At 39.3% G+C, this 24,779-nt stretch overlaps 1 protein-coding gene across 1 annotated transcript in view; it reads left to right on the forward strand.

Moving 5' to 3' along the window:
• The first annotated feature begins 17,712 nt into the window (after positions 1 to 17,712).
• ltk (leukocyte receptor tyrosine kinase) overlaps positions 17,713 to 24,779 on the forward strand; it is a 52,090-nt gene continuing 45,023 nt past the window's right edge. Inside the window, exon 1 of the mRNA XM_069718167.1 lies at positions 17,713 to 17,896. Within this exon, the coding sequence (XP_069574268.1) occupies positions 17,845 to 17,896 (52 nt within the window). The 5' untranslated portion in view covers positions 17,713 to 17,844. The remainder of the gene's footprint in view (positions 17,897 to 24,779) is intronic.

Raw genomic sequence — 24,779 nt, forward strand, 5'->3', positions numbered from 1 at the left:
GTGTGTGTGTGTGTGTGTGTGTGTGTGTGTGTGTGTGTGTGTGTGTGTGTGTGTGTGTGTGTGTGTGTGTGTGTGTGTGTGTGTGTGTGTGTGTGTGTGTGGTCACTTAGGCAGGAATCCAAAGCATCGAGTTGACAGAGCAAAGAGGGCTCATTCTTGCTTTTATTCTGGCCCCAACCTCCTCCATGATCAGACCCGTTAGGTTTTATTTAATCAGTTTGCCTCCACAGCAATAAAATGGATGTGAATGAATATTTGTCATAGCTTTGAAAAAAAATTATATTTAAAATGTCCTCTTCCAGAATCCCATCTCATTTTCTCTGTTTTCTCACGTAGCACCAGTTTAAAAAATATTGACCTGTCAACTGCACGGACACTTAAAGTGAAAAGACCGTCTTTGCCCTGGTGAAACAGGTCTTCAATTACACCTTAATAATGGACTCCTTTAAAACGTGGAACTACTCTTTATCTGAAATGATTTATTGGAATCTTTATCTATTTGTTGTGCACAAACAAACAAACAAACATCATGTCCCTGGTTCTTTGAGCAGCTGTGGATTACACACACACACACACACACACACACACACACACACACACACACACACACACACACACACACACACACACACACACACACACACACACACACACACACACACACACACACACACACACACACACACACACACACACAGAGCTGCTGCTTTCGAGCTCAGCTGCTGCAGGCATCTCATGCTGGTGCGACAGTGGGGAAATCTAATATTTAACTTTTATTTAACACTCATGTAGTTTAATGTGATTTGTTATAAAAAAAAAAAAAAAAGTGACCTGTTCTCAGCTGGGATCATCTCATACCAATCAGGCTGATGTATTTTATTCTGTACTCAAATGTTTTCAACAGACGATAGAGCAGTTGGGTGCTTTTCTTCCCCTGCTGTTTTGCCTCACTTTGAGTCGCTCGCATCAAGCTGGCAGGTCAAGGCACATTAGTTCTGGTGATTTTAGTGCATGTGTAGTGCTGTGTTGAAATTCCATATGTGCAGATATCCATGACATTCCTGTCTCTGCAGGGGCCACATCACTTCCACATGGGTTCACAGGTTTTCTCTGAAATACTCCTCACGTCAGTCAGAGCAGGTCAAATTTGGAGCCACGTGTTGGATTATATGTTGTGGATGAAAAGGTGGAATACTGTCGCTGAATATAAAAGTCTGTACCATTATAGGAAAATGTAAACAAACCAGAGATGTGGTGATATCGTCAGGAATATCTGCCAATGCGCTGTTTCTTCTCCGCTCACCAACCTCGTTGATGTGTAAACAAGTCGATGTATTTTTAATTATTTGTCACATAATATTTTATGTGCTATTTTTCCCACTTGCAGTTTTGCACCTCCAGGTGTATGATGAGAGAAATTTCTCCACTGAGGTCTCTTTTTTTTTTTTTTTTTTTCTATTTTGCCATTTAGATGTCATAATCGGCGGTTGGTCAGTTGATCAGGCAGCCGGTCCACCACTCTGCTCCAGACTGAAATAATCTCAACACCTCTAAATTGGATTGTCATGAATTTTTATAACGACGGTCTTCAAAGGGTGAATCCGAATGAATTCGGTGATCCTCTCCAGGGTTGGAAAATAACCTGATGGATAAATGTTCTGTAAATCATTTTTTTTGGGGTCTAAAATCTACTGGCCACTTTGATTTTTTTTATTTTTTATTTTATATCAGCAGTTGGCTGGAGGCGCTAATTTCCCACCCTGATGATTCATCTTCTTGCACCATCAGCTGGTCAGAGTTTTCTCAGATTTAGGGAAACATTTAAACATCTACTCGGTGGATTGGTACCACATTTTGTGCAGATATGTTTGGTATCTGGAGAATGAACCCCTGTTGCTTGAGTGATCCTCTGAACTTTCTTCTGGTGACATTAAGATCAAAATTACATTTTTCCAATACTTTGGTTTTTGATTATGTACCTGCTTTCAATTAGCATTGAGTAGCAGCGCTCTGCCAAAGTACAGATTTACACAGCTGCTGGCATGGCTGTAGACTCATCTTGTTTCATATTAGACAGAATATTTTAGATTCATTTTTTGAGTCCTTAAAATCGTTCTTGTACGTCTTTGATTTTATTCCCTTCTAACCTGGGATCTACTTTTTAGAGAGCTCGAGCTCCTTGCTGTTTGTCTTTAAAACCCACAGGGATTGGATATCAGTCAATAGACATACATTTACTTTAACAGACAAAGATAAGGTCAAGAGGAGGAAATGAAACGGTGACAAATTAATGGCTGTCATTGGTCAAAATGATGTCCAAGTATTTTTGGCTGGAGTTCCTCTCAGCAGGAGTGTCTCTGTATCACTTTCACATTTCTCTTTCTGATGATTTTGCCAGAAACAAAGACATCATAAATTATATGTGAACACGTGATGATCCCCAGACTCTGCATTTTGAGGAGCTTAGGGGGTATTGCACCACGCCTACATATCATTACCTACAGTATATCGTCATGTCAGCGATAACACCAGCTGTGACATTACTGTCACGCCAATGCATGAAATACAGCCCCAGATACTCTGTTAATAACTCCCTCTGAGCACAGATTCACTTTTCAAAGAAGCTTCACGAGAGTCTTTGTTTCCTCTTGGACCTTATCCACTTTTCCCTGCCTATACCTCCCGACATGAAGCTGAAACACAGCAGCTCATAGCCTCCCCATGCTGCCTGGTTTTAGAGTTTGTCCTGTCAGATTAAGCATCTACTGCAGAGGCAATATATATATTTTTGGGGATTTAAGGTGAAGCACATGCTGTAAATGAGGATCCAGAGTGACAATGGAAATTGAATACAGGCCTGATGTTGTTGATCTTTCAGATTTTTCCTCAAATCTGCTGCACGTGTTCAGCACATGGAGAACACCCTGAGAAAATAATTTTTGTTCACCTCTTTTTACGCTGCTGCTCAGATTTGTTGTGGAATTTCACCATTTCCTCCTGAGTCCGGTTTTTGAGCCTCCCAGTATGGTCTTTCAACCTGGAATCATTTTATTTCCGGGAGTACTTTTGCAGTAGCCAAGTTATAAATGCATTATAAAGCAGAACAAGTCAAAATGATGAAATAATTATATAGGAAAATATGGTTAGAGAAATAAGAAGAAATAGAAATAAGTGAATATGTCCCCACTTGTTTGCTATATGTCGGCTCTGTGAGAGAACTGAAACAAACAGGTTAAAAAAAATGCTCTTTGAAGGAACTTTTTTTTTGTTTTTGCATCACTGTTTTACATTTTTAATCACCGATTCTTTGTTTATTGTTACTCGTGGTAATTGTTAACACTCGCTGCCCGCGGCTGTTCTTGAGAAACCATTGATTTGGAATTCTGGAAAAATGCACAAACATTTGGGGATTAAGGCAAATAATCAACCTTCAAGTCTTCTGTTGCTGTGAAACTGAAATGAGGGAAAATGAGATTGAGGGTAAACAGAAAAGCAACAACAGATGAGCAGCTTTTGCTTTGGCGGAAAAGACCAGACCATCAAATCTATACAGTTTACATCATGGATGCACATGATGATGATAAAATGTAAAAGAGGAAGGCAGATGCTTCCTCAAGCTACCTGTGTAAGCTCTAACATGTGCTTGTTATACACAAGTATGTGAAGACTGATCCCAAATGTGAACAAAATGTGAAAAACAGTATTGTCTGCCTCCTGTCCCCAGCATCTGCTCTTCGGTAAAAGCATAAACAGACCACATAAAATACAATAGTTCAGCTGAACGCTCAAAACAAAACAAAACAAACGATTCACACGCTTCTGTCCTGTAGGACATGATTTATGGGTCACACGCAACTAATTTAAATTCGGGGGGACAAATTAATCCGACATGAGTTGAGGGAAGCTCAGTCCATGTGATTAAATGCAAACCTCTCTCTCTCTCTCTCTCTCTCTCTCTCTCTCTCTCTCTCTCTCTCTCTCTCTCTCTCTCTCTCTCTCTCTCTCTCTCTCTCTCTCTCTCTCTCTCTATATATATATATATATCTCAGATCTGTGATGTCTCGTATTTATTTAGTTTTTATTGAAATGTTGTTGTTTTTTTTTTAACTTAAAATTAGTTTTGCAAATTGTTTTTGTGCGTAATTAAGATGCAGCATCCGACTGCGTGTCACTCCTGAACACCGATCAATAATTTAACGATTGTTTTTAATAAATCAATAATGACCTGTATTTCTTTAATCCTGCAATGTCATTGTGCAAATAGTTAATTATATATATATATATATATATATATATATATATATATATATATATATATATATATATATATATATGTTATATATATATGTATATATATATAATAAAGTCATTGTACAACCCACTGAACATCCCAATCGTATACAACTGCACAAGTCGATAACCACCGACAGAGACAATCAAGGCAAAAAACAGTATTTTATCTTTGTATTAATATTATTTAATACTGTATATAAATAAAGCTGCTACTGGTTTTATTTTTATAAATATATATATATATTCAATAAGATCTAACCAACTTAGCATAGTAGCTGCTCTGTTGGTCTCGCTGCAGTTTGCACACACACACACACACACACACACACACACACACACACACACACACACACACACACACACACACACACACACACACACACACACACACACACACACACACACACACACACACACACACACACACACACACACACACACACACACACAGAGTAGAGATTATGTTGACTCAGGAGAATCAGCTGCAGCAGCGATGCCTTTGATCACTTAAATCTGATTTTTAAAATTTTTTTATTTGCTGCTTCTTTGTTCAAACACCAAATCCTGGAGAAGAGTGAGAGGTTGGTGAGGTGAAGGACGGACAGGTTCACTTCCTCAACCTGCAGTCAGTGCCGTCATTTCATTCCTTTTACCTCTGCACTCTGTTTAGTGGATAGAAAACAGACAGTCAACATGTCTGAAGTAGTTCCGCTGCACTTACGGTGGGACTCTATTCAATAAATGCACAACAAATAAGGAACACCTGGTCATTTTGCTGACTGTTCATTTGTTTTGTTTTTTGCCAAGAGTTAAATATCACGATTGATACCATCTTAAACATTAAGCCACACACAGAAGTTTAGGTTTGGTTTAGTTAAGCTGAAGTTACTTTAAGCCCCCCCTTTAAACTACCTCAAACTAAATTTTAGATTTTGCCCTTTGTACAAAGAATAATCTTTTTAAACATTTCAATTAAAAGGTTTTTAGGGTGCTTATTTGTGATATTATTACCATTAGGCAACTGCTTCCCTTTCTTTTCAATCCTTGTGCTAAGCTTAGCTGACCAGCTGCAGCGTCATAGCTGTTTACTGCTCAGACAAGATGATTTAAGTCTGAGCAAAAAAAAAAAATACTTTTGTGTATTTTCCAAATTAAGAAACTATTTCTTTTTAACTGACTGACTGAAGAAACACAAAAGTCTCACTGAAGAATTCAAGTGAGTTCATGTTTCCTGCTCGACTCAATAAACTGCTTTATGTTTAATTTGAGAATTACAGCCTGCAGTGACGTTTTTCACGGACAGGCTCGGCTGTTGTTACGTGTTTATGAACTTGATGTTAGTTTAAACAACAGTGGCCTAATTGATGACATATTTTAGCCTCTCAGCTGTTTGTTTTCAGTCGTTAAAACACATTGGGTGTCTGCAGCTGTAGCACTGCTAATACATCATCAGCGTCCCCTGTGAAGAAACATTAGCCTCACATGCAACCCTCTGAGACATTTTTTCTGACGTTTTTACAGTTCATGTTTGGGATATTAATGATGCACACATTTTGTGGGCAAAGTGTTTTTACTTAGAAGTCTGTTTTGTATCACATTATGACATTGCTACTAAACACACTGCAGCCTGTCTCCAAGCATATTTGTTTTGTATTTTTTTGTTCACTCTCTCTGCTTAACATTCTCTTAAAAACAAAGACGAGTCAAAGTGGTTACTGGAAAAAGGCAACTAATTCACACGAAACCACAGTCTCCATGTTTCCCTCGTTGGGTTGTTTTATTAGATTGTTCAGGACTAAACAAAGAAAGGATCAAGGGCGTTTTTCACTCTTGGACCAAGGTTTGAACAAGGTTCTGTTTGGTTTCACATTTCAACTTTTCATGACATACTTGCATCCCTATAATTAACACGGATTGGTTTGTAGTTGGTGTGTGTCTGACGTCGGCGTTAAACACAGCTGCCCATATGCAAGGTCGACCTGTGGGAAATAATGACAGTAGTTGTTGAGAAATGTCAGTGCGGGAGTGATGGACTGACCATCATTACCATCCGATGCTAGTCACATGGCATTAAATTTATATATATTCATATTTTTCATTTGCCATAAGTACCCGTCTTTATAACACTGCTTCTTATTTAATACATTATAGATCCTGCCTCTGCAGTAGGAAAGTATTTTGCCTTGCATTGTACAGCCAGAGCCACACAGATGTGGTTAAAGGAAGCACAATGAAGCGCCTGCATGGCTTTTTATTGATGTTTTAATGGAGTTGTTTGTTGCAAATGGCAGAGGCTCTTAACAGGTCAGCAACCTTATTTGACCTGTCTTTAATTATGTCAATTATGTTGAAAACTGACCCTGAACAACAGTGTGTTATTGATCATGGGGTACATTAACAGTTGGTGAGGAGGAGGAGGTCATCAGCCAAACAAAAGAGAAAAAAACCTCCCATATAAGCAGAGCAGTAAGTACTTATTTTCCCGGCCCCTTGCCATTGAACCGTAGATAAGACCCATGGTGAGGTTTTGTTGCTGCACCTTGTCTGGCATGATTTATTCATCTGCTGCATCTTCAGAGCACAAAGCATGTCCAGACGTATAAACCTTCCTATTAAGTTACTTATACACACACACATCCGTACGCATTTTATTTTGTTTTTTTGTCAAAGCCAAAAGTGTTCGAAATAGTCAACATTTGTTGAGACGTCCAGTTTCTGCACAATAGCTGCCATTTCAACAGCATTTCACCGCCTTGTTGTCTTCAATTCGAACAGCAGAGAAAACTCTATGTTGAATTAAACCTGCCTTCAACAGCTTTCAAATAATGTTACAGAAGCTGAATACCTCTGGGCTGAAGATCGTCTGTGGGTTTCATTTGTCCCAGCATTTATAAATGATTATTTCAAATAAAGTAAAAAAAAAAATAGCCATCAAACTGAGAGCAAAAGCCAACTCAATCTCGCCCGGGGTTTTTTTTTTTTTTTATTGACAGAGAGGTGACTTTGTTAGGCCGTAAACAGCAGTTTTACAAAGCAGTAACTCACTGCTTCTCAAACTCCTGTTTTGTCCTCTTTTGACTTATTTTAATGGGCATAACAGCTTAATTATCTGGTGGTGATGGTGGGAAAGATCTATGAATTATGAAAAACAAACATTTTTCACAGCAGAGTGAAAGACGTAAACGCATTCCTTACGCCCCGTAACGGCACCTTTAGCAGATCATACCGAAACAAAACTCTATAAGTTGAAAGCTTTAAATATAATCTTTTTCATTGCTTATTGCTACGTGATAGCGACGAGTTACAACTTTTGAAATCGGCACAGCTCAAAATGGAATCAATGTAGTGGTACATTTTGGTAAGTTCTCTGTCACAGATGATGGAAACTACTCTTCCTCCATTACACAGGAGACTCACAGATGAGTCCTTCAGGGAGTAACAAAACACTGAAGTTACGCAGCCGTCAGCAGTGTGTCTGCGTCACTCGGTCTCATTATTTCTCAGCTCCTTCGTTATCTCTCTGTCGTCTGCCAGCCTGCAGTCTGCTTTATGTGAGGCACGCTGTCTTCAATTGGGCCGGAGTTTGAGGTGAAGCTGGGCCCGGGATCAGTGAAGCTGCTGGTTTTCGCCGTTGCCAAAGTGCGTATGTCGCTGTCAGGGCCTCTTAGACGCGTAAGACGCGGAAACTCCGTCTGAGCAATTGGATCTCGCGTATCTCCTGCTGCTGGTGAGCGTCGGCAACGAACATGGAACAATGATCTTATACAGTCGGTCTGACACGATCACGCAGAAACAGAAAATGTTACTATTTAGCATCCTCTACGATCGAATATTTGTGTGACTCTCAGATTTTGGCACGGTGTTGACATATCATTCATAACAAGAGGAATGTTCATAAAGTAAAAAAAATAAAATGGTGAAAGGAAGCCTTGTTGTCAAAAATGGAGCCAGGATTTTTTTTTTTTTCCAGCATGCAAGTGCCAAAACAGTGTTTGTTATACTTGATTAAATCCTTCTGCTCAAATATAAGAACATTTTGATTTTTGGATGGACCTCTGGGACTCTTGCATTCATAATGTTATTATAAACACCCATCACACCTGGAACAGGCTAGAACCTGGTAGTGTTTGACAAACAACAGCCAATTAATTAACATTTCTTTTCAGCTTTAACCTAAAAACAGAAATTGAATTGCATCAGTGCCTTTTTAGCCCTGATTCCTTTGTTAGGTGTTACTTTGACTGTTCAATGCTTCAGTGCTCTTGGCTCCCATTGAGGAGAAGAAGCATAAACATGTGGATTTTACTTACTAAAAGACTGTATTTCACTGTTCATAGATACACTTGTATAGGTACCTATTAGATATTTTACAATCTGAGAGGTAGAAAGGTGATGGAGAATGTGATTATTATAATAATAAATGCAAAAGTCTAAGTATCAGTGACACACAACCTTGTAAATTTGACTGTTTTAGCATTTATTTACTTGTGATTAGATCTGGAGATTAAGGAAGTACATTTTATTATGAATTTTTAGACTAACTTCCACATTAATGTCACATTTTTAATCAATTATCTGTTAAGTTTTTTTGACACTCTTTCTGTGGACTTTTGAAATGAATTGCATTTGCCTATTTTTGTTTACTGTTCTACAGCTGACTGTGAAGCAGAGTGCCCTGCTGACAATGAAAATTCAAATGAAATTGACTTTTTTTTCATTTTTTTTTTTTTTTTAAACCATTATCTCAACAGACCTGCAAAACCACTCAAGTAAACAGACGCAGTAACCACACCAGTGTGTTTAATATGTTGTGGATGGAGAGTATCTGATGGAAAGATAAGCACATAATAACATAATAAGGGCGGCACGGTGGTGCAGTGGTTAGCATTGTCGCCTCACAGCAAAAAGGTTCCAGGTTCGAATCCGGTCCTGGGCCTTGCTGTGCGGAGTTTGCATGTTCTCCCTGTGCTTGCGTGGGTTCTCTCCGGGTTCTCCGGCTTCCTCCCATCATCCAAAAACATGCACCTCAGGTCAGGTTACCTGGCGCCGCGCTAGTGGCAGCCTGCTGCAGCATCTCCTCCCTGAGAGCCCCCCTGCTGTAGCAAAGAAATTTCCCCTCGGGGATTAATAAAGTGAAAATTAAATTTAAATTAAATTAACACACAAAGCACATGTGGGTATATTGTGTGTTATTATGTGGATTTCTACAGAGGAGGTCACAGTACAGGTCATAACAAAGCCACTCTTATGCTTTATATGCACTCCCTCATGCCTAGTGATAGATTACTTTACACAGCTCTCATCTGTGCCAAGACCTCCTCAGGTAATATCTAATAACAGTGGAGATATGAGCTGATATTAACGTTTGACAGGACAGCAGATGGGAACGTCCTCAAAATCAGGTGCTGCATCTGTCTTTGCCAATAAACAAACAGTGGATATGTCTTTTATCCGATCCACAAAAGAAGACCATTAGTTTCGCTCTGACAGGTGTATCATGATGTTTTCCTTCTACGGAAACTACATTTCTCACATTATTTGTTTTTTTTAACCAATCAGTCTTGTGGAAAAACTTGAGAAAATATTCCTCGCTGAGGTCAAATATCTCGATCTCATTCCTCAAGAGGCTGCGATTAGTGCGATTAGCAGCGCGGCGAGCAAGCAGCCAGAAGTAACATTAACAGAGATCTGATCGCTGTCTCGGACTTGGCCGTGAATAAACACTTACAACACGCCCTCAAACCATTTTCTGTCCATCTGGTTCATCCCAGCTCTCCTCAAAGAGAAGCTCATTTAAAGGAATACTTTAACTTAACGCGGAGTCTGCTTTCCTGCTGGGAATAAGATGAAAAGATCAATTACAAAAGTTGGTTAGCGAAGCTGAAGACTGTGGGGAAAGGGTAAGCATGGCTCCCTCCAAAAGTTTAAAAACATCCACCCACTGCCTGCTGGTTAAAGTGGCGTGATCTGATATGAAAACCTCAAATGACACTAATCACGGCTACTCCAAAGGAGAGTCATTTGAACAAATGCATTATAATGTGGTTGTTTTACTTCAAAGTTGGATGTAGCACAATTGCTATTAACTCCACTACTCCCATATGATGTGTGAAAGTCTGAAGCTAAGCTAACTAAGTGCTGCCTCTGGCTTCGTATTTAACACGGATATTAACACGATATCAAAGTCATACTGTATCTAACTCCCAGAAAGAAAAAAAAAAGGGAATAAGCATATTTCCCAAAATGTCTATTCTCCTTCAGGGCAAACTTCACAGAAACTTAAAAGGGCCAGCGGGCTTTCTGTCACTTTGATGCCTTCCCATCATTTCTCTGCTCAGACTGAACTCTCAGCTCTCTCTGAAAATGTCTCCAGGCTCCACACAAAATCTCTTTGTTTCTCTGCGCTCTCTTATCATCTCTAGATTTCCTTCCAGATGTCACCTCTTTTTCGATGGTATTTGGGTTTCCCCTTCTTTGTTCCGCTAATATTATCACAGTACAGCCCTTATGTATGTTTCAGTATAATATGCGCTTTCTGTATTTTAGAGTCAAGTTGAGGACAGTACTATTATTCTTTTAAAACCCTTTTCCTCATCACTTCTCTTCAACGGTTATTCCTCCTGTATTATCTTTCCTCCTACCTGCTCAGGAATTTTCCATTTGTGAGAGCATCACCTCACTTTGTTCTACACTAAAGCATTTGACATTGCCTCCAACAATCTAAAGTTTTTTTCCTCAAGAGTTTATTTTTTTGTTGTTGTTGTTGCCAGAAGCAAAGATTTAAAATCCAATCAGAGATTTTACCTCATGCTAAGACATCCTGCACAGTTTCATGTCTGATTTTTACTTAAAAATAAAAATAAATAAACTTCCTCAAAAACTTCCTCTCATCCTCTGTCTCTTTCTTACTCTCTCTCTCTCTCTCTCACACACACACACACACACACACACACACACACACACACACACACACACACACACACACACACACACACACACACACACACACACACACACACACACAGAGCAACAGAGAGAGAATTCAAATCAGTTTTTTTTTTACTTCTTGTGTGGTTACTGGATGATCATATATAAGGTGAATTTTGTTTTATAAACCGTTGTGTGAAATTTCTGCAAATGGCTATGTTGTTTGTTTACAGTAAAAAGGACACATAAAATGGGGAGACGCTTCCTGATTGGCTCTCATAAGACTGTCTTATATACACCAACCGACTAAAGATGGGGGAAAGGCATCCTGACAGACCCAGACAGCTTTGTATTTCACTTATATTAGATTAGACATCAAGAGCAAGTCGTTTCCTGCCAACCGTACGGGTAAACAACGAGTTCACCACTGCATGACAACATCTGTCAATACATCTGTCTCTTGGCTAAATCAAGTTATGGCGTGATGGATGCAGGGAGGCTTAACATACGGTAAACTTTTAATAGGATTGTGTGGAGAACACATGCATCAATAAATTGCAATTTACTGCAGTATTAAAAGTCATTCTGCTTAGTTTCACCCTCCAGATTGTGTCCCAAATTGTTTTATATTTATATATAAATATACTTCAAAGGAAATTCCAATCCCAGCCTCATAAAATTGACCAGATGGAGCAACAATTTATTTGGTCTGCTTTCAGCAGAGGATTGAGAGGTTGAAATTATTACACATGCCAGCATCCACTGTGTCTTAAATATCCTGGAACCAGACATTTCATCCCCCCATCAGCTCCACCAAAGGTGCAATTGACCCCCAGCTCTGACCTCCCTGCAGTGGATGGAAATTAAAATGAGGTCACACATCTCGAACAAGTTATTCGCATGTGGATTATTATACCTGTAACAATTCCAAAACAATCAACATCAGAACGTAAAGTCCTGTTTCTGGAAGTATGTTTCTTTCTTGGCAAGTGACGGCGTCCTTCAAATGATCACGAGGATTCAAAAATTTTTGCCCAGACAGTGTTTAATGGAAATAAAAACACAAATCCCTGGTCTTCGGGGCCAATCCCCTCTCACTCACACGAATGTTGGAAACCACATGCACGGAAGTGATGCTACTTTTGTCTCAAACAGACCCAGACACAAAATAACTGGGACTGTTTATACTGCAGTCTAATTCAGGAAGCTATACCTGTCAAAAAAAAGTTTAATCCACGCATCTTTTGGTCTCATCAAAGTTGAGTATAAGAAGCTTCAACAACATGATTTAAAGACAAAAACCTTTTAAAATTTCAGTTTTTGAATGATTAATGGAACACTTGGTGACGGCCAGATGAATCATACTGCTCTAATAAGAGGAAATATTTGAGGGCTTGATTTCTCAAAATGAAAACCCACGCCTTTTTACTTGTCTCTGCATTTTGTCCTCCATCACCCATCCGGCTGCCAGCAGAAAAGACTCGGACAAAAAGTTCATGGAAAAATAAATATCGAGCTCAGACACAAAGCCTTACTTCTGCAGCCGATTCAAAGTAATGAGGTTCTTTTAATTCAATTACTTGATTAGATTTGAGATCATACTGAGAGTTAGTATCCATAGTCAAACAAAGGTCAGGGGAATGTGGTGAGACAGAGACGACAGCTAGGTGCCTTAATGGAGGACGACTTTAGCTCGGTGCAGGACTGGCTGTGTAATGTTGGAAAAATATACTGTGAAATTCGAACAGCGCAGGCATAAAAGAACTAATACTAGTCGTCTGAGAGCCAAAACCCCAGAAGAGCCTCAGACTTGTAATGAATCCTGGAAAAAGATCTTAAGCACTCTGACGTACATAAAAAGTTCAAGACAATCATGCAATATGCCAAAAAGGTGATAGGAGATCCCAAAGAAACACTCCAGGATGTTGAAGGCAAGCTCTGGAAACATCTTAAACCTACAATAACTGATTCAGGCAGAGGGACTGAGATGAGTCACTGTAGAAGGTTTGTTGCTTTAGAGCTCGGGTTGTTTTGTTTTCTTGACTATCAGCATTACTTCAAGCTATAATGTTAGACTATATAGACACTACTTGACATATAAATGAATGTCCATTACGTTCATCCTGTTTGCAAATGAGTTCAAAAAAATGTTGATTACGTTTATCACCACCAGATAAATTTGTCTTTATTTCGCAGTATACAGAGTTTTTAAATCTGCTGTGCACACACGCGCACACACACACACACGCACGCACGCACGCACGCACGCACGCACGCACGCACGCACACACACACACACACACACACACACACACACACATATTCTAGTTTGTTGATAATATATGGTTGGGGGAAAAAAACAAGTAAATCAGGGAAGAAGCTTCTGCTCTTTGGTTGTGTCATGCTGCAGTCAGATTTAGGATGCAGTTTTAGTGGACAAATTCTGTCATCATTTAGGCTGCCAAAGAGGCTCTCCTGGACATATGGTGAGCTCTTCTCTCTCTATTCCAGGTTACAATGGAAATATGGGACATATGAACCATTATAACAAGTCAGTGTATTTTCAATTACAAAACAGCATGAAAGTGTAATCTGTAAATCTCAGAGGTTTTAAGGATGGTGGCCAGGGAACAGAGCTGGCTACAGCAATGAATTCACTTTTGTGGAATGTAGTTTGACATTCATATTTTTATTATTATAATTCTTATTAGCTGTCAACAACAGAGGTCAAGCCTAAATTCTGAGCTTGTACTCATATTTCTGTGTGCCATCATCTGTGTATCCCTTTAGAACAAATCTATATATATTTTAAAGAATGGTCCAAAACAGGATGAATGTTGAGGATAAAAATACTTGTGTATTGGTCATTTATTGACGTAAAGAGCCCTGGGCTCACAGTATCATCCAGAGGTTGCTGTTGCATTGTACGTACAGTATGATTACGACATGACTTCACTTCACATCAGAATGACCAAGCTGAATCATCTCTGAAAGGTGGACTTTCAGATTAATGCTGTAGATGAAATTCCTCTGTTTATGGTGACCATCCGTTAGATCCATCCCTTTAACAAAAACAGATGTCTGCAAACTATGAGCAAATGTCAACAACTTGGCAAATAGCCTGTCAAAGTGAGAGAGCTAAATGAAGGGATTACGATCAGGCACTTTGTTTTTAACTGGAGCTGTAACTGCTTCAGCATTTGGCTGAAAGTATTGTACATCAAATGTATTTTTCCTCTGTTGTGTCTTTTAAAACGGGGAGCTTTTGTGTTGCATGTATAGCTGTCATTGCTGCCTAATTAACAGCCTAAATCTTTTCCCATCTTTTTTTTTTTTTTTTTGTACCTGAAAATCTCAGCATCCTCTGTAGTTATAACTTGTTTACAAAGCAGGATTGCAGTGCCAGTAATGGCGAGTCTTTCTCCCCACTGAAAAACAGCTGTGAAATGGCATTTTAACAGCTGCAGAAACCACGTACTGGCCAAGACAGGCGTGCACAACCTATACAGTATGTGATTTTCCATGATTATACCATACTGACAAGCTCAGGGTGGCATCTTTTGTGTCTTTAGACTGTTTTTACTTGTTGAAATACTGTTGGAAAAATTACTCAGGGGCTTGGTTCAGAATCAAACATATCGGACATTTATTCTTGCAAGAAGGAGCAAATACATGCACCCTCAAAGAGAGGCGTGCAGCAGTGCTCCCAGATCTCCTCCGTAGGGCAGCTTTTATACAGTGTGACAAACAATTGACAGTCACCCCCAATTCCTTTGTATCTGCTTTCATATGGTAATACTGAGTTGGTTGTTGGTCACAAGATAAGGACACAGGGGAGTCGTCAATTAGATGCGGAAAGTAAAACAAAAGGAATCACTTGCAAATAAGACAGACAACAAAAGAGACTTTTCGGAGCCTGCTTGACAAAGAAACTTTCCGGAGCCACAATGCAAACAAGAGGAAGAGACAAATCTTTTTTTTTTCCTCATCAAATACAGTTCTATAAAAAAAAAACATAAAAAAAATAAACACTGTGCAGCCATGGCAAGACAACATGTCCAGTGGTGTTTACAATGAAAGAAGCCTTTAAGATAAAAAGATGTCTTGACACTGAATGCTGAAAGGCAGCCATGGCTTGTCTAATATTTATTTAATATACATGCTGTTGCAGAGGGGTGATTTGAGATGATTCATCGGTCAGGTTTTGGCTGAGGCTTTGACATCTGGTTCAATAGAAACCCCTCTGGTGAAGATGAAATGGACGTTTGCAATCAGTGGTTTGCACTGAATGAGCTCTTTGGAAACCACTGGGTGACTTAGCCATAGTGGTTTCCAAAGAGCCTTTTTCTTCCCAGCGAAGTAAAGATTACAGAAGGATCCCACAGAGCGTATGAGGGACTTGTTTACAATATGTATAATACCGTTTTATGCAGACTTATGGTGGAAACGAGACGCTTCCTACATTGTCCTTATGGAATTTCTTCCGACACGTAAGCCTTGAAATTGACTATGAACTTTATTCGTAGTCGTGTATCACAATGCGACGAGAGAGAGGAAAGATGCTGGTAATTTATCAGCTCCTTATGTTTGTCAGCCGAGTATGTAGAGCAAAGAGGAACGCCTTGGCAGTATGTCAGTTTGTTTGCGCAACACACAATACATCTATTTCCAGGGACTCCCAAAACAACATTATAGATCTGCCTGAAAGGACGAACACATCATTTGACAAAACAAATAACATAAATATATAACCAAGTACAAGTGACAGGCCATTGGTTACAATAAACACGTGGTTGAAGATGTGAAAGATCATGGTTTACAATGAAGTATGTAAGTTACGCTCAACTGGCAACTAACAGTGACGTCACCCACTGGTTTGTCACTATTGTGTTTTTTTGGAATCATAAATGACCATACTATGATGAGTTCGGGAGGAACTCCGCTTCTCAGTATTATGCTGGTGAAATGTTTGTGCCAACGCTGATAGCTGCTGCAGTTCACTCAGTCACTCTAACCTGCTCGTTCTGGCTCTGCTTTTGGCGTTGTTGGTTTCACTAAGATTTAATGTTATGTATGGTTAATAGGTGAGGCTTACTGTAGATTCTTTAGTAGAATCCTCGCTGCATCTCAGATACTTTAAGAGCTCCCGAGATAACTGTTGTCGTCGTTGTTGTTGTTGTTGTTGAAAGGATGCTGTTGATCTCCTCAACTTGTTTGCTACCTCTAATTCTGCGAAAAATACTGAATTTTTAAGCAATCTTTTAATCATGTTTCGCTGCATGCATGGGGCAGCTTACGAAGAAGAAACAAAGGCGAGGTGGGAGAGTGAAAATCATAGAACAAAGGTCTGTCAGTTCGAAACTCGGGTTGACTGCGGTCCCTGAAAGGAAGCAATCAGAGTTCAGCTTGGACTGGAGTGAGTCAATCTTTACAAAAGTGCCCTCTAAAGCCTTTTCATTCGCATAACGCCTAGCATTATTGTGGGCACTCTCTGCATTTCCTATGTTTCTTCCTATCTGTAGTTCAACAATACATTTCTGCAGTACGTCACCAGTTATTATTAGTTTTGTTATTATTCTCCTGCGTTTCGCTGTCCTCGAGCTATTTTTCCTATCTCTCCAGAACACCATTCACTTTTGCTTTTATAGCAAATGCCAAGTACTCTGAAAAGTGACAAACATTTTCCTCAGATTCCCGCTGATTCACAGCTTTATTGATGCACATAAAGGTACTCTTCAAAGGGTAGACGGAGTGAGCCTCGCATGACTGAGGCACCGCAGTCTGTTTGAAGAACCACCAGATTTAACTGTCTTCGCATTAAGTGAAACATACGAACGTTAAACACAGATAATTGCAATTCCTAGCACTTCCACATCGGCTTCACTTTTCAGAAGCTACGTCCACTTTTATGTAGTCTATGGCTATGACACACAAACTGCTCTCCAATTATAGTGGTAAGATAATCCATTAATCTAAAAGGAGCCTTGTAAATTAGATATTGTTTTCAATTTGATACGTATGTGCAATTTTACTTGTACTCTTTCCACAATATTTGAAAACACAAAATAATAATAATAATTGTAATAAAATACGTGAAACACACTAATAATTCTCTGTGTCCAGCAGCTGAGGCGCAGAGATAAAACTTTTTTTTATTTTTTTATTTTATTTTTTATACAGCCAAAAACTTTCGATAAAAGCTCATCTTGTTTTTACAGGGAAACCTGACAAAAACGAACCTCTGAAGGACTCAAGAGCCTTTTTTAAAAAAAATGTTTTTTATTACTGCTGGCTACTAAACAGCGAGATAGAGAGGAGAAGGGGGGGGGGGTGTAGGGTGTGAGGGGGTGAGGGGGGGGGGGGGTTGTCGTCACTGGGAGCCGCAGCAGCATCAGCATCAGCATCACCGGAATGAGTAACAGTGCGCAACTTGGAGACAAAAAAACCACACACACTAGTCTGTCCGGAGGAGCGAGCGACGGAGCGCGCCTGTATGTGTGTCCATTAACTGTGCGCTTCACGAGCCGGTTTGTTACGGTCTCTTCGGCGCATTCATGACGGCGTAAAGGTGCCAAAAACGACAGGGACTCTCTGTGGAGCCGCCGCATAAGGAAAGGGGCAACCATGGATTATATAAAAACCCACAACTCGCACCTTTCCATCGTCATTCTCATAAGTAAGTAGAGTACTTTGACTTCAATTAGTGTTTTTCTAAACCCGCAGAACTTTTTCCTCTTCTTTTTTTTTTTTTTTTTTTTTTCTTTTTCTTTTCTTTACTAATTGTTATGGTCTTAAAATGGTTGAATGAACGAATTTGCCAGCATTGTGCCACATGAAGTGTTTCTGTTCTTCAGTGCTGTGCCGCTCTCCGTTATCACAGGTTGAGTATTTGGTCCAGTGTTTAGACAGAGCCTGTTGCAGTTTGATTTCAACCCTTTGAACATGCATCTCTCTCTCTCTCTCTCTCACACACACACACACACACACACACACACACACACACACACACACACACACACACACACACACACACACACACACACACACACACACACACATATAGCCACGCACAAATCTAAAGGTGCTTTCACGTCCACTCTAGAAAACGACATCAGGCGAGGTGTCATATTCTCTTGAAGCACACTTGAGGGAATTTGACTTTTAATTTGCACTGCAGAAGGAGGACAAGACTTGGCAAGAAGTGAGATCTCGTTACAGTCAGTGAGATGACATGGCAGCAGTGTTTGTACAGTTTGTTGTGTTTGTTTATACAAAACGGAGGATGACGACATTTCTCTTCAGGTGAAGAAGGTTTATCCAAATCATTCGTTGTTGAGATTAACTTCAAATGGTAAAAATACAAGTAGAGACAATTGTCATATTTAAAAGGTGTATTTTTTTTCCTGTAATAACTTGGGGAGAAAATCATGTTTAATTGTGCGTCTTGCTGACCGGAGCTGATGGGGCTTAATGCCATATGAATGGAGTGAGTGTTTGCAGAGGGATGTCATGTGGGCATAGAAATTATGATGAGCTCACTTGCGTCCACTGGAGCTGGTTTATTAGCAGCACTGTGACTTAATTTGGCTTTGAATCTTCTCATGCGGCACATTAGTTCACATTTTACATGTTGAGGCCACATTTGGATCACATGCTTGTGTTGATTGGCAACCGAGTTTTGATTTGCTTTTGGGAAGTGCACCGCTAGATTCTCACGTTGTCCTGTTTCACACAGGCTTTTTTCCCCTCTAATGTGGCACCACATGCTTTTCTTGTATCTGCTGAATATTTGTATGTATGTGTTTAGCCAATCAGGATGAGCCTAAAGAGGGCAGTAGAAAGCTTGTTCCTTTTCTTTAGCAACACCACCTTTCATTTTTCATGTTTTTTTTTTCGTTTTGTTTTTTACAAGGAGGGGACACATGCAGCAGCCCCTCCCCTCAGCGCTGGCTGGATCAGTGTAAGTGGCTCTTACTGCAGTCAGTCTCACTGGCAGCAGAGTGCCCAGGGTGAGCTTTGCCAAAACTCTTAAGTATTATGTCAGATCCCCCTCCTACTCCAACCCTGAGGCATACTGCATGCAGCATGCAGCCTCGGACTGAGGGACAGGTTTTCCACATATAAGACCTGATAATGAACCCACAGTTCCCAGAAATTATGTTTATAATCTCCTAAATTGCAATATGAAATAACATTTTAGCGTAAAAGAAATGCCTGAATTCTGTTTTTAGCTGCAGTTTGATGAAAAAAATGCATCTGGGTGCATCAGTACAATCAGTACAATGTGCGCACTGAACATATTAAAGTACTTACTGATGATGTATGTTCTTAATATCCTCTCAAGATCCACACTAGCCGTTTCTTACTTGCTACAAGCAACTCAAACAAACTTACATTGTTTTATTTGGTAAAGTTTGGGAAAACAATACAATACAAACTCCTTCCTCTAACTGTAAAAATATTATTTATTTATTATATCTTTTACTCTATATGAGCTGAATTTTATTTGCACGGCATCTGATTAATACAGTGAAATTACACTGTAAATGGTGTGTACCCCACTCCAAACAAATGGATCTTAAGTAAAGGGAGGTGGAGTTCCCTTAAACATTTAGCATGCTGTAAATTGCAGTTTTATAAGTGTTGCGTTTATCTTTTACAAGCGAGACCAGGCCAAAACTGTAATTATTTATTTATTACAACTTTCATATATCGCGGAATTACATAAGACTTGAGAAGTGGATGAAGATGTTTGGAGTATCTGAAACAGCCACATTCCTGAAGAAACATGTTTTGAATAAGGTGTTTGAATGCCTGACATCAGTGACGCTGTCAGAGGAAGTGCAGTCTATCTTGTAAATTGTTTCCTCACTCAAAGTCAGTAACCTTTTTTTAAATTTGTTTGTGTGAAAGTGCTTGCATGTGCAAATACAAAAACATTGTCACTCTTAACAGCCTTTTGTAAAAATACATAACATGTTTCTCCTTCTGTGTTTTATCTCAGACTCTCAAAATGTTAATAAAAACAAAAGTGGCAGAAGTTCTGACACACTCTTTCTAGCGGCCAGTGGTTGCCCTTTGTCAGAAGAAAACATGAATGCAGCCCATTTACCTTAGTTACAGTGGAAACACTAGAGGTATTAATGTCTGTGTTTCAGACGCTTACATTAACTGCTTCTTCCTGTCTTCCTCTAAAATCTGTGCCAAACGCCAAGTGGCATCTTTTAAAGTGGCCCAGAGGGGAGCGCAGCCAAAATACAACCATCTCATTCGTCTGGAAGAGAAACTGTTTCTTTCCACATCGACTCACGCCATCGTTTCTACTAGTTACCAGACATTTCACAAACATTAGTATTGGAAAGAACATGTTTCTTATCATGAAAGAATCCATGAAAGAGTCCAAGAACACCCAGTGATTATGTGTTTTACCACTGTACCTTTTCACTTATTTTGTTTCTGCTTTTAACAACAGAAAACAGATTATTTACTTCCTCACGTCTCACTTTACGTTTCCATTTGGATCAGACATTTATAGTTATTGACACTAGCGGAATCAAACAGAGACAGACTAATTTGGGGTTCCTTCAATGAATATTCATACTGACACCAGGAGGGCTCTGAGATAATGACATCGGAGGTATGACTGTAATGAAAGTGGGAGCTATCACACGGATAATAACTATTGGGTCCGATTTTGTTTTGATTGTTGACTGAACAGCAGTTGACTCACAAACAGCATTGATGCTCTGTGTGCGCTCGCAGCTTTAATGAGCCCTCGCAAACTCATCATCTGGATTTATTTTGCGCCTCTCAGACCCCATGGGTTTCTGTGAATGTTAAAGCAGGATGTGTCTGATCTACACTTAATCAGCAGAGTTTGAATGTAATTAATGCACGCAGTATAGATCACATCGTAAGTTCAGTTCACCACTGGTGCGTTTCAATTGAACCCGCTTTGAATCTTTTTGAGTTCTTGCATTGTTTAATGTAATTCCAGTCAGATTAAATCCTGTTGGTTGATTTTTAGGTATAAAATGTACCCATACAGTGAGTGGCGTGAATGGGAGTGCGCAAAGGTTTTTTTTTGGAGATCAAACAAAACGTTAAAAGTTGACCCTACCTTGACCTGAGAGGAGCTCGGTTGAGGCGTAAATTGATTAGTCCTAGTCTAAAATAGGAAGTACAGTATATGCTCGTTCACTGAAGTATCTCAGGAGTCAGATGTCCCGCTGGTTTGTTGCACGATCGCTCTGTTTAGCCCTCTCTGCTCTCCACTCTGCATCTCTTACATTCAAGGGCGACTGTGGGTCGAGGCAGAGCAAGTCCGGTGTCGTTTGAGGGTTTTCTTCTTCTTTTTGTCATGACAAACAATCACGAAAAAAAGAGGGAAGGATAAAAAAAATAAATAAATAAAAAAAATAGGCACAAGACACAGTTAAATATTTGGCCTTTGGCAAGAAATTCAAAACGGGTGAGCTGTTACATTTGGCAAATAATGAAGGTGCACTTTGTTGCTTTTTTCCACAGCGGTGATAAGGAAATTTAAGGCCTTAAAAAAAGAATAATTATTTCATTCAGGGCTGCAACTAACTGTTCTTGTGATTTTTTTTTTTATTTATCTCATAATTGCTTCAGAAACTTCAGAAAAAAGTAGAAAGTGCCTAACACTTTCCTAAAAGCCTTTTTTTGACTGAAAGTCCAAAATTCAAAGCGATTTCAATTTCACATCACATAATATAGGCCAACACATTCACATTTGAAAAACTTAAACAATAAATTTTGGGGCTATTTCTCTTTCTAAATTACTTACTCTTCCATGGATCCATTACTTAATATGTTGACTTAACATGTATTAACTGTTTGTAAAGTTTTAAGAATATCACACTTCATACTTCACATACTTGACAATTATGTGTTCTTCCTGGTCTCTAGTGTTTTATGGTCATGACACTATTAAAAGTTTTTACACAGATGATCAATGAACAGGCATACATTCATGGATTTCTGTCAACATTTGCTTCGGGCTCATAAAGCACCAGAGCTCATAACAGACAAAGATCCTGTGGGTGTTTACTCTGGAAGGAGACATGGCTGCTTTTTTAAAATATAATCTTTATCACCTAAAGCCCCGAACAATACCGTAACGGCTAAACACTCCAAAGTCTGGTGGATCACAATTATCTGGATGAATACAAAGAACTCAAAAATGTGACAGTGAATGATGGATCTGTAGCAGACCGACTGCCAGTGGAACACTATTGATAAAACTGGAGTGCATTGCAAGACCATTTTGCGTCTGTCAGTTTATCGAAGCTGGGTTTCATCTGGTGAAATGAAACTCGTTAACCGCGTGTCTTAAGAAAAGAGCCGATGGCATGTCATTTTTTTCTGGGATTTATAAGTGCCAAAAGCCAAGTGTTTCTGAGGGTGAAGTTTGTGAGATAATCCTGCTGAATTGTGTGCTTATTAAATAAAAATGAGAGGTGGTCGTTACGCTTGATCACAATTATTGAGCTGACCACAATCATTTTGTCATTATAATCATTTCCATTCATCTGTATGAAAACAGCTGGATGAAATGAACATAAATGTCATATTTCCATTTCTACTTCCTTGTTGCTTTGCACCATATGAGGTTTATCTGGCGCTCTTTCCGATGTCGTCATCTCATGGCTTCTCCCGCTATGCTATAATGCCCCGTAGGTGAAGAGTTGTCGAGTTGCTTAACTTCTCATATTTGACCGACTGCTTTGATTAGGCTAAAACTATAATATTGGCATAAAATGAACAGAAAAAGACACATTAATCGTTAATTGCAATTATTTGTATGACAATTAACCATACAAAAAAACCCCATTATGGTCATGACAGTCCTATTGGTCATTATTATTAGACACTTTTTCATATCATAAAACCATCTCATTTTTAAATAAACACAGGGAAATACATTTATATTATGTATATAAATGAGTGTCCTGATTTATTTTTGTTGAGTTAATTTTCCAACATCTGGGCAACTGTTGTCACAGTTTTGTCTTCCGTCACTTACATTAATAAGCTTTATGACATTTGCTTGTAGACATGGAATATTTCACATTTTGTGGGTGTCGAAGTTGCACAGGGATAGTTTGGGAGTGCCTTGGCTAAAAACACTATCACACAGCTAATGTAAAGAATGTGGATATTTATCCAGACTAACAACACGTCAGAAGGGTTTTTGAATGCTGGGGTGAGAATGAAGAGGCACCAGTCGAGATCCCAGACAGCTTTTAATCTTTTTCTTTCTTCCTTCTCAGGAAATCATAAACAGAGAGACTTCTTGGATATTCTGTTGCTCATGTTGGAGCAAACAATAGACAAACAGCATTTTGTTACCAAGAAACATATTAACACATTTGGCCTTGTGTTTAAAATGTCTTCCACATTGAAGGAAACTTTGTAGACACTGTAAAAAAAAAAAAAAAAATCAGTTTGAGATCACTGGGCAGCAGATATTCATACTCACATTCACAAAGGCAGAGTGGTGAGTCATACAGGAGACGGTGCTGGCTCTGGTTTGGCCTAAATCATGCTGAACTGAAAGTGGTGCACGGTTCTTTGAGATAGCTGTTTGATGTCAGTGAAGGAAGGTCAGCTCTCACCAGTCCGTTCAGACTGAGTGGGAGTTTGACTTTGTGGTTTGAGATGAGAAGGGTTGTTTGACCTCCTCAGGATGTCATAAAGACAGAGGTCAGGGCGAATAGTACTGTAGTGTCAGCTGATGGAGTTAATGCCGGAAATTATGATGGAGTGCTCTCGAGCGTTATGCTAATTTGTACATTAGAAAATGCTTTGAATAAATATACTGTATCGATATGTCATTTAATTAATGCATTTACTTGCTGGGACACGTACATTCTAGGTTAGCAAATTTGTTTTCATCAAAGCCCTAATCAATATTTTTTGGACTATATAAATTGTAAACATTCACAATATTTAAATAATTCAAAGCCCTGAGGAACAAGTTTTTCTACCTAAGCAACAAAATATTTTGTTCCTCTTTGCCCAAAAATGACAAACAGAAATACTGTTGTCTCTGTCGGCAGGAAGGTATAATTTGCCAATGCCTTCCAAAGCCATTACACGCCAGAAAGCGTAGACTTCTGCCAAGGCCTATACTCTATTCGTCGACGGCATGGAAATCTATAACTGCAACCATTACATTACTGCTCTGGTTTTACTACTGTCTCCAAGTGCTCCACATTGATGTACTGGCCATCAGGAATGCAGGGACGAATCCCAGCGGGCTGCTGCATTGGTAGTATCCAAATAAAAAAACCACCAACTGTAATATATCACATAAAGATATTAACAACCTATACTAACATCTAGGAAACTTTATGCTGTCCAGACCTCGTCCTTGTATTAAATAACCTTTCAGTTGATGTTAGACTGATGTTACCACAAACAGCGTTTTGATTTTCGATTTTGACTGGAATTTTATGCCTCCCTCATTGGAGACGTTATGTTTTCGGTTTGTCCGACTGTACCGTTCATGAACACGATATCTCAGGGACGCC

Source organism: Brachyistius frenatus, unplaced genomic scaffold, assembly GCF_029030835.1.
Source record: "Brachyistius frenatus isolate BFR_SWC_R1_liver_20210118 unplaced genomic scaffold, ASM2903083v1 Contig_187, whole genome shotgun sequence".
NCBI classification, from domain to species: Eukaryota; Metazoa; Chordata; class Actinopteri; family Embiotocidae; genus Brachyistius; species Brachyistius frenatus.